The sequence below is a fragment of the Rutidosis leptorrhynchoides genome, chromosome 2 (genome assembly GCF_046630445.1).
Source record: "Rutidosis leptorrhynchoides isolate AG116_Rl617_1_P2 chromosome 2, CSIRO_AGI_Rlap_v1, whole genome shotgun sequence".
Taxonomy (NCBI): Eukaryota; Viridiplantae; Streptophyta; class Magnoliopsida; order Asterales; family Asteraceae; genus Rutidosis; species Rutidosis leptorrhynchoides.
Genome location: NC_092334.1, coordinates 393724942 through 393736923, shown reverse-complemented (window position 1 = coordinate 393736923; position 11982 = coordinate 393724942). Strand labels below are relative to the sequence as shown.

Below are 11982 nucleotides of genomic sequence, written 5' to 3'. Positions count from 1 at the left end.
TTAATATTATCATTATTATTACTAATATGTTTATCATTATTAGTATTTTTATATTTAAAAATTATTATCATTATTATCATTATCATTATTACTAAAAGTATCATTACTTTTAAAGCTATCATTTTTATTAAAATCAGTATTATCATTGAAATTAACATTTTTAATAAAAATTATCATTTTGTTATCGTTATCTTTATTAAAATTATCATTATTAAAATTAACATTATTATTATTATTATTATTAGTATTACTATTATTACTATCATTATTATTATTATTATCCTTAACTTAGTATTATTACAATTATTAATTTTTGCAAACAGAAGATAATTATATAAAAATATATTTATTACATAAGTATACTAATATTACATAATATTATGTTTCAACTAATATAATATTATTTAGATTGATATAACATTAATTAAATTATATATAAAATATAGTATAGGTATTAATAAAATTATATATAAATATTAATCTTAATACATAACTAAATATATAAATTGTTCGATTACAATTATATGTGTTAATATATATATATAAATGATATAGGTTCGTGAATCCGAGGCCAAACTTACATTGTTCAGTTCCGTCGTATGCATATGTTTACTACAAAATATCGTATCGTGAGTTTCATTTGCTCCCTTTTTAAATGCTTTTGCAATATATATTTTTGGGACTGAGAATACATGCGCTGCTTTTATAACTGTTTTACAAAATAGACACAAGTACTTAAAAACATTCTATGATTGAGTTATGAATACACCGGATATCACCCCTTTATAGTCTGGTAATCTAAGAATTTGGGAACATACCCCCAAATTGACGCGAATCCTAAAGATAGATCTATGGGCCTTGACAAGCCCCAGTCAGAGAATTTGAACTGCTTTAGTACTTCGATTTTAGTATACAACCGCCAGCTTTAAAAGGAATGACCTGTTTGTGAGGTGTACACAACCGTCATTTTAAAAAGAGTGGCCTGTTTGCATGCAGTTTGCGAAATGCCTGTATGCTGGGGATATTCTAGATGCATTTTGTTAATGTCGATTACCAGGTGTTAATTTCTTATGAATGATTTTTACAGCAGTGAGCAGACCTGCACAGATTGTTTTCGAAATATGAGTATCTTGTGGTCTATTATATTATTGAAAATGATTGTTTATGATAAACTAATGAACTCACCAACCTTTTGGTTGACACTTGAAAGCATATTTATTCTCAGGTATTAAAGGAATCTTCCGCTGTGCATTTGCTCATTTTAAAGATATTACTTGGAGTCATTCATGGCATATTTCAAAAGACGTTGCATTCGAGTCGTTGAGTTCAACAAGAATATTATTAAGTCATTTATAGTTTGGATATATTATGAAATGGTATGCATGTCGTCAACTTTCGATGTAATGAAAGTTTATCTTTTAAAAACGAATGCAATGTTTGTAAAACTTATCATATATAGGTCAAATACCTCGCAATAAAATCAACTATTGTGAATCGTTTATAATCGATATGAACGGGGCATTTCAAACGACTGTTATGTACTCGTTGTATTAATAATAATTTTAATAAAAGAATTTTTTTGTATAAATACGATTACTATAAATACATTTAGTATAAATACGTTTAGTATAAATACGAAGATTAAGAGAATAAACATATTATGCATAAATAATAAATTTAAGAATAAACATTAGTATGCATGAAATAAATAATGATTAATTGCATAAGTAATCATAAATGTTAGATAACATAAATATAAATGTTAGTGAAGTTAATAAGAGTTAGATTACAGAAATATAATTCAGGCGGTATAACCGACCATATATAACTTAAATAACATAAATATAAATATTATTGAAGTTAATAAAAGTTAGATTACAGAAATATAATTCAAGCGGTATAACCGACCATATATAACTTAAATAACATAAATATAAATGTTAGTGAAGTTAATAAAAGTTAGATTACAGAAATATAATTCAGGCGGTATAACCGACCATATATAACTTAAATAACATAAATATAAATGTTAGCGAAGGTAATAAAAGTTAGATTAAAGAAATATAATTCAGGCGGTATAACCGACCATATATAACTTAAATAACCTAAATATAAATGTTAGTGAAGTTAATAAAAGTTAGAATACAGAAATATAATTTTACTTACGATGATAATAATATTTACCTTACTAATAAATAATAGAAGATATCGTTAAAGAATTTCTTACCTTGATTAGTAACTTGTGCTTGCTTAGATAAACCTTGATTATACGGAGCACTTCGTGCTGATAACGTGTTATGAATTTGTAGTTTAAAACTATCTTTAATGGCCTATTGACTTATTATCAACTTATACTAATCTTATAAGAATGAAAGAAAGAAGAATAGAAAGAAAGAATGATATATTGAGAAAATGTGTGTACCATTTATATTCAATTCATGCATATATATAGTACTTAAACATTGGACTTTTGTGGTATATGATTGAAGTTAGTAGCCACCATTTGTTGACTTTTAGTATCATAATATGAAATTGGCAGCCACTTTCATAACAAAACACACTTAAATCTTACATGAGAGATAACATTATTAAGTAAAATGAATTCTAGTCATTAGATCAAGAATGAAAAACCTATTTTGGTGGGGATTTATTTTTAAAGGGATTTTATTAAAATTTTACCTAATTATGTCTTAGTTTTACATTAGTGTAGAAGTGTAGATGTAGATATTAATGTAATTAAAAAAAAAATATATAAGCCTTTAAGGTGATGTCATTAATTTAATTAATGACTAATTGAATTAAATCTACTTATTTATTTATTTCATGTTTTCAGGAAAAAAAATTCACTCTCATTAATTATTAATTATTATTATATTATTATTTAAATTTAAATATGAGTTCTCTTTACGAGATTAATTACGTTATATATGTATGCGAAATACACGCCTCAATAAAAGGTTCTAATGTAGACTTTTATGACAAGGAAAAGAATAAATGTAGTCATTTAGTTAAGTACATCAATGTGTTTGTAAAAACAACCAGAAGTTTTTTAGTCGGAATCTGTCGGGTCATTAAACTAAATCACTTTAGCGTTTAAAAATACTTAATACTTTTCACTAGTAACTAATTTAAATTTGTATTTAAATTCAAAATGAAAATAATAATAAATCGCATGTAATCTAATTCTAATCTAATCTACGCTATACGTCACTTCCTTATATATTTGATCATCTGATAACTGCTAGATCCAACGGTGAGCGCTTGAGTAGATCTCAAAAAAATGTTGAACACAATGGCGGTGATCCGGTGGTTACTGGTGGCGTTATTACTGGTTTATCATCTTCAGGAAGTCCGATCAGGTTCCTCCGACCACAAGTACAAACCTAATGATGAAGTACCGATTTACGCCAACAAAGTCGGCCCCTTTCACAACCCGAGGTAAGTTCCACTAGATATTTTTTTTGCATGCGTTTGATTTTAGGTGAATTACGTTAATTTTTTGCGGTTAATTTATTTCGATTTGATGATTTTGATACTTATTGTACTGTTTAGCTGATTAATTTGGATGAATTAGGGTTTTTTAATGTGATTTGGTGGATCTGAGCTTGAATTAGGTAAATTAGGGTTTTGTTTTTGTTGTGTATGTAGTTATGTACTAGTAAATGAAAACTCAAAATGTTTTACCTGTGTGTAATAGATTTTGTAATAAAGAAATTTTGAACAATTGTTGTGAAACCTGCTACATTTGAATGAAACTAAATGTATGATGAAGTTAGAAACGGTTAGTGTCATTTCTCTAATTTTGTACCTACTAAAATTCACTATCAGAGAAATGTTTACACTTTTTTTGATCATTCTAATTGTTACATGGTCGATTACGATAGTACAATCATACTTGAAGGCATGTTATGCATTTGAATGGTTACCTCTAGTCAGGGTCAACTCACTTTAAAAGCCGTTTTCACACTTCCCCGTGCCTTTGTAAGAACTACTTCATTCTGTGTGTTTAATTCATCTAATTTTTGAAATACGAGAACTGAAATAATTTTATGTTGTTGGGTTGGGTATAAAATTTAGTAATTTTAGAAAATCTTTTTTTTTTTTTTTTTTTTTTTTTTTTTTTTTTTTGTGTGCATGCTTTCGCAGTGATGAGGGAGTGTTAGCTGCATGATGTATCTTGTCTGGACTCTGGAGGGCGCTGTGACATTATTCTCTCTTATGTATATTTAATTGAACACAACATGCATTCAATGGGTCGATAGCTTATCAGGGGCAACTGACTGTTGTTTATAAGGAACCTGGCTGTGTTGGGTGTGTCTTTCTTGGTTCATGAGATGGTGTCATTAGTTTGGACAGTGATTATATACTTGCTTCTATTTTTCTGCTTAAAAGGTTGTGTAGGAAGAATTGGATTTTTGTTCAGCCCAAAAATTGCTACAACTTAGACACTCAACATGTATATGTTCTTTGAAGTGCATCTCGTTTTTTTTTTTTTTTTTTTATTTCTATATACTGTAATACATAAAGAACACCAAGTCCATATTCTGTAGCATAATTAGGTTATATAATTGTATTCTTGGTTATACATATAATTTTGTTATACTGTTTTATTCAACAGTGAAACATACCGCTTTTTTGATCTACCCTTCTGCTTACCAGGTTTGTGCGCTCGTCCTTGATTTATTGAACGTTATGTCACAACGTATTATATTTTGTGTCTATATTGTTTGAATTTTAATTGCTCTTGAAAACATAGATCCTTGATGCAATATATTGTTTGCAGCTGATCTAAAAGAGAAGCCGGAAGCTTTGGGTGAAGTACTAAATGGGGATCGATTAGTGAGTGCTCCTTATAAGCTTCCATTTATGGTTGAAAAGGACTCAGAAATTGTTTGCAGAAAGAAACTGACAAAAGAGGAAGTATCCAAATTCAGAAGTGCTGTTGCCAAAGATTATTATTTTCAAATGTACTATGATGACTTGCCTTTTTGGGGCTTTTTAGGGAAAGTAGAAAAGGACAAAACTGACCCAAGTGAGGAAAAGTACTACCTGTTTAAACATCTTCACTTTGAGATCCACTACAATAAAGATCATGTCATAGAGATAAATGCAAAAGCTGATCCTAGTGCTGTGGTGGATCTTACAGAAGATAAGGAAGTCGATGTTGAGTTTATGTATATGGTGAGGTGGAAAGAAACAACTGTTCCTTTTGACGCAAGGATGGGCAAGTACATGGAGAATGGGTCCCACCCACATCACTTGGAAATTCATTGGTTTTCAATTATTAACTCATGTGTGACTGTTCTTCTTTTAACTGGTTTCCTTGCCACAATTCTTATGCGGGTTCTTAAGAATGACTTTGTTAAGTAAGGAGTAGCATCTTAATTCTTTAAATGCAGCATTTTCAAACCAATTTTGGTTATTAACTTAATTTTCTTTTGGTATTTATAAAAGATATGCACATGATGAGGAGGCAGCTGATGAACAAGAGGAAACTGGGTGGAAGTACATTCATGGTGATGTTTTCAGGTACCCAAAGTACAAGTCTTTGTTTGCTGCTGCTCTTGGTTCGGGTACTCAGTTATTTTCACTGTAAGTAGAATACTGGTGAATTGATCCTCGATGGATTAGTTTTAATCATCTATGGATTAGTTTTTTACGGTGTTAACTTTGTACTTGTTTGGTTTGTTAGTGCACTTTTTATCTTTGGACTGGCTCTTGTTGGTGTATTTTACCCGTACAACCGAGGGGCTCTGTTTACGGCGTTGGTTGTCATATATGCTCTTACTTCCGGGATTGCCGGCTACACTGCAGCCTCCTTTTATCACCAGCTAGAAGGAACTAACTGGGTATGTCACTTTACATATAAAGAATTATTGATATAATAATCCTATACTTTTTAAACACTTATACATGAACAAAGTTAACTCTTCATCATTTTTAATGATTTGGGTAAATCTTGAACTGCAACCATGTGTAGGCCTATCAATGGGCCAGGGTTTTGATATTGAACTGTTCTGAGTTGATCCATTTGTATGATATATATGGGGTGGTCAGGTCAAAAATATTAATCTTTGAACAAGATTTTAAGTGGGTCAAGATTTCGACCTATGAGCTGTTTGGGTCAATCTATCATTCATATAGATAGTAAAAGTGGTTTTTACTTATCATAATGGTCTCTATATTTTTCATCCATAAACATGATTTCCCCTACTTAAGACATCATTATCTTCCATCCCAATTTTTTTAGGACGTGCAACTCACTAGAGTTCAAGACTTGAACTTTTAACTAGTGATTCTAGTCTACTTATATTTTATTTATTTATTTTTATCTCCCCCAACCAATTTTTGTAGGTAAAGACTGGTTTAGGTATAGGAATAAGGGGAAAAAAGTTCTGTCCAGAACCCAACCATTACCTTACCGAATATTAATAATATTGAAAACGAACTTTTTGCTGCATTTGATATACTGAGTATCTTACTGAGTGTACCGCTATATGATTGTATAGTACATTATGGTTCGTTGATATCTATGCTCTGGAATTATGGTTTTGTTTATTACAATGTTCTGCATACTCCTATGGCTGAGTGTTTCGTCTTTGTGATTACACTCCTTTTGGAAAGCGGTTCATGTTTTATTAGCACTTGGTTCCTGGTTCTAATTTAATGGCTTTTTATGGTCTCCACTGATAATGTCGTCTTTAAATATGTCTCTTCTAATGTTTAGTCTATGGATATAAAGTTGTACAAATACTTCTAAAATATTAGAACTGTTGTTCATAAGCGATGAAATAGTACCATGATACATACTCCCTGCATCCCAAACCTTTCACTCACTATCATACACGCATAGACCCATCTGTGCGTCTTTACATTTCTGGGAATCAAATTTTTTAATTAGACTGGTTGCCTTGATGAGCCAAATTAGGCAGGCCCAACTTCAGTAATTTAGAGCATACCATTAAAAAATGTGAATGCATATAGTCTAGGGTCTATAATAGAGTCTGCACTATTTTCGGTGTTTCAGAAGTCGGTATAGTTGAATGACTAGTTGGTTTTGTGAGGTGTTCCAACCTGACTTGGCCCAAGTCGGTCAACGGATCAAAATCAGTTGATAGTCGGATTGCTTCGGATCAAAGTCGGTCAAAGTTGGTCTAGTTTTCAATATGATTTAAGATTATGGTTTGGAACACGTTTTTGGGCCGATTCTCTTCCGACACTTCTGAGATAATCGTGCGAGAAAACACATACACTCGCACATCTTTTCATCTCAAAGTCAGTCAAAGTTTGTCAACATCCGACCAGTTTCTGACTAGCAACTTTTACAACCGTGTCTATTATACCTAACTTATACCTTTACATGAGGCTCTGTGTAAACAATTGTAGGTTATAAACTTATAATATATCCATAAAGAATAAGAAAAGGAGGATAACTGGTAGTAGAACCCAATTCCCTAAGATTGGTCAATGCCTTCTAACTACAAGCACGTGACCTAATTATTCTGGGGGTGTCTCCATATAGTTATTGTTCCTTTTTCTGTTTATATTCTTATAACAATGCCTAATAATATAATTTTTGATCAACAGGTTAGGAACTTATTGTTAACTGGCTGCCTCTTCTGCGGACCTCTGTTTCTCACTTTCTGCTTTTTAAACACCGTCGCAATCTCGTACACCGCAACCGCCGCTCTGCCCTTCGGTACAATCGTGGTAATTGTTTTAATCTGGACATTGGTGACATCACCTTTACTAGTATTAGGCGGCATTGCTGGAAAAAACAGCAAGGCCGAGTTTCAGGCTCCCGTTCGTACCACAAAATATCCCCGAGAGATCCCACCGTTGCCATGGTACCGCAAAACTATCCCGCAAATGGCCATGGCCGGTTTTCTTCCTTTTAGTGCAATCTACATCGAGCTTTACTACATATTCGCTAGTGTGTGGGGCCACAGGATATATACCATTTACAGCATCTTATTTATAGTTTTTATCATTCTCCTGATCGTTACCGCCTTTATCACTGTGGCGTTGACTTATTTCCAACTTGCTGCCGAAGACCATGAATGGTGGTGGAGGTACGTACCATTTATTCCTTTGTCTAACTTATTTTGTTTATATAATCACTGTTGTAAAAGTCGCCGAGTCGGCCTACACGTCGGTTCTTGGACTAGCCCGTCTCGAGTCACCCAAAAACACAATAAAAGGTGTTCAACGCCAAAAAGTCGGGTCACAGGTCAAAGTCAGATGTGTCGTGTCTGAGTCGGTCAAAGTCACTCAAAGTCAAAGTTAGATCAAAAAATTTTATACTCCCTCCGTCACGAAAAAGTGCCCCCCCACAAAAAAATGTTCGATTTGAGATATGTTGTTAAAATGTCTATTTTCTCCTTCATTTAATATGTTATCCGGATTAATTAGTTTCTTTAACAAAGTAAGTGGGAAGAAATTATGAGTAAATGTTTTGCTGACTTCCTTATTCAAAAAGGGTATAATTGGAATTTCAATGACTTTTTTTTACTGTTATTATGAGTAAGGGATATTTATTTGGGACATATATAAATAGTAATGTTGACTCTTTTTTAGGACGGTGGGAGTATCTTTTAAAAATTGATTTCGTGTCATGTATCTATGTTTGAAATAGTTATGTTTTATGTGTAATATATGTAAATATATAAATATAATTGATCTATTTTACTAAAAGTCAACAAGATGGTCAACGCCTGTCTCGTCCCTCTGAGGTCCTATCCTTATCGTCCCCAACTTGCGATTTTTACAATCTTGTATGTAATATCTGACAACAACAACAACAACAATACCCAATCCCATATGAATGGGGTATGGGGGTATGTAATATCTGACTGACTATATATTCTAATTATGTTCAGGTCATTTCTTTGTGGCGGTTCAACGGGAGTTTTCATATATGGGTATTGTTTGTATTACTATTATGAACGTTCTGACATGTCGGGCTTCATGCAAACTTCGTTTTTCTTTGGTTACATGGCTTGCATTTGTTATGGTTTCTTTCTGATGCTTGGGATGGTCGGATTTCGTGCGGCTCTGTTCTTTGTCCGCCACATATACCGATCAATCAAGTGTGAATAGAAGCTAAATGTTCAATCTAGTTATAGGCAGAGAGGTATGCCCAATTAATTTCGTGAATTCTATTCTGTCTATTTCAAAACAGTTCATATGTGGAGTTGTAGGGGTGGCAATATGAACCTATGGTTTTCAATTTCAAACGGGCCAAATGGGCATTTTATCTAAAAAAGCAATGATGAGTTAAAATGGATTGAACACTTTTCTAAAGTGTACATTTAATGAATATAACCCTTTATTGATGATTATTTTCATAAGATTGTAGCTGAGTTTACATTTAAATAAAAAGTTATAAAACATTGACAAAAACCTTTCTCCAGGTAACCAGCCCATACAAAAAAAAAAAAAAAGGATTTGTAACCACCCGTTCATCTTGCCACCTCTAATGACATAGTTTGCTATCGAATGATGTCTTCGACGAGAAATGATAACTAGATATCATCTTTAGCATTTCTATTTTACATGTTTATTTATTTGTTTAGTTGCTCCATTTTTAGAGTACAATCTGAGTATTTCAAGTGTTGTTATTTGTTAGGATAAAGTCTTAACATGGAACGAGGTTTCATGATTTCTGTCCGTAACAGGAGCTGCTGTCACTGCCCAGAGTGAGGTAATGAGAACCGATCCACATGTCGAATGCTGCCTCTTCTATATATACCTTTATGTTGTTTCTTTTTCATTTTGACAATAGGAAGCCATTTCAAACATTAGTAACTCATATTTGGATATACATATCGATGTTTTTGTTTTAAATCTGTAGCTTATTATTACTGTTATAGTTCATGCAAGTCCAGTTATTCGCCTGTCTTGATTTCTCAATATCTCTATCGCCTGAACTCGCAAAAAAATGTTCATGGAAGTAGTCTGGGTTTATACATCGTTGTTACGTATGTTCTTTTTATTTAGTTGTTTTGTCATTGCAGCCAGTGGAATCTGTTTACTGTGATTAAATGCCTTGTGTTTGATAAATATCATGATGATACGTAGATTTACATGAATATACTACATAAAGGTTGTTAGAGCCATCTTACCATCTTGTTAATTGATTAAATATTATAAAGGTTGTTTGAATGAAAAGTTTATCTCTAAACTCAAACGGGAAGCAAGCCTTGTTTGGTATAGAAAACATGGGAGCTTGTTAAAAGTTTATTAAAAATAATAAGTTCCAAAATAATAAGCTTATGTTATTTTTACAATGTGAGTGCCATGCATTTACCTTCTAATTCGGATCAATATCGAATAATCGAACATGTGAAAATTGATTTACATTTTATATAAAATTGTGCGGTTGGTCCTTGTGGTTATAGATGCACAAATCGGATAAAAAACCGGATTCGGACAAAAAAAAAACCGGATTTTTTTGTCCGGATTTTTCGGAACCGGTTCCGGATCCGGTTCCGGTTCTCGGCGTCGGATTTTTTTCGGATTTTTTTCCGGAACCGGTTCTTTTTCGGATCTCGATCGGATTTTTTCGAATTTTTCTTGGACTAGGATTCGATTTTGCGAATTATATTTTTACCGGTTCTATTTTTTTTAACGTTTGACAACAATAATATAATCGGTATAAAGAAAAGTTATAACGCTCAAGTGCTCAACACAATAGATAATATAAATAACAATATTCGAACAATACAATTATATAAATAACACTTTTATTCGAACGATACAATAATAAAAATAAAAGCACTTTTATTCGAACAATAAAAACACTTTAAAATGTCAAGGTTGTTAAATTGTTCTTCACTCATGTTTAGTGCAAAGTTTGCCATCTTATAATTTCCCAACTCGCTTGTGGGTGCCGATGTTCGTGCTCGTTTGGAAGCGTCTTCACGTACCAAGTTAAAAAGACTTATTTTGAGGTCTCGGCTCCTTCGAGAAGATGATCCGGGTTGGTCAACAATTGGGTTTGATTGTCGACCAATGAGCGGTAACGGCTAAATAAGAATTTGCCGTTCCATGTGGTGCGCTCCAAACATCACAAGTTATAGAAACCCTATGTTTATATGTTCGAAAACCTTCAATTATTTCAGTTTTAGCTTTTTTCCATAATTTAAAGGCGTCACGTCTTAAGGTAGAACGACTTACATTGCTATATCGCGGTTGTAGTCCATAATAAATATGAGAATGTTTGTTGGTACATTTTCAACCAAGGCATTACCATGTATTTATAATGGACTTTGTGGGGTTAAAATGGTAAAAAAAAAAAAACTAAAAAAACTGCAAAAAAAAGGCTGAAACTGCAAAAAAAAAAAAAAAAAAAAAAAAAAAAAATTCGAAAAACCGGATCGGATCCGGATCCGGATCCAAACCGGATCGGATAAAATCCGGTTTATATCCGGAAAAAATCCGGTTTTCTTGAAAAACTGGATCCGGGTGGAACCGGATCGGATCTCGGATCCGGATCCGGTTTTTGCTGTGTCCGGTTTTGCTTGGATCCGGTTCCGGATCGGGTCACCGGATCGGATCTGGATCCGGTTTTTTTGCCCATCTATACTTGTGGTTTACATGAAATGGGGTGTTTGGTCCCTGAACTTCATTCTCGGGGTTGTTAGTCCCTGTGGTTTTCAAAACAAGCGTGGTTGGTCCCTGACAGGGACCAACAACCCCGAAAATGAAAGTTCAAAACAGGTGTAGTTGGTCCCTGTTAGGGACCAACCACACGTGTTTTGAAAACCACATGGACCAACAACCCCGAAAATGAAGTTCAGGAACCAAACACCCCATTTCATGTAAACCACATGGACCAACCGCGCAATTTTCTCTACATTTTATTAGAGAACATGTTATAAATCATGTGTGTGTATTTTATGTATTTTTCGCTTTATCGGTTTACAAATATATTTACAAAGGGTTTGCATACACATTTATTTTTAAATTTTCGATCGAGTC

The 11982-nt window shown here is 32.8% G+C and overlaps 1 protein-coding gene across 1 annotated transcript; it reads left to right on the top strand.

Moving 5' to 3' along the window:
* The first annotated feature begins 3218 nt into the window (after window positions 1-3218).
* Window positions 3219-9874, top strand: LOC139892174 (transmembrane 9 superfamily member 2-like). The gene is made up of 8 exons (XM_071875213.1): window positions 3219-3438; window positions 4619-4659; window positions 4784-5366; window positions 5455-5592; window positions 5693-5849; window positions 7588-8072; window positions 8880-9133; window positions 9629-9874. The coding sequence occupies exons 1-7, from the start codon at window positions 3281-3283 to the stop codon at window positions 9097-9099; spliced, it is 1782 nt and encodes a 593-aa protein (XP_071731314.1). The 5' UTR covers window positions 3219-3280; the 3' UTR covers window positions 9100-9133; window positions 9629-9874.
* The last annotated feature ends 2108 nt before the right edge of the window (window positions 9875-11982 follow it).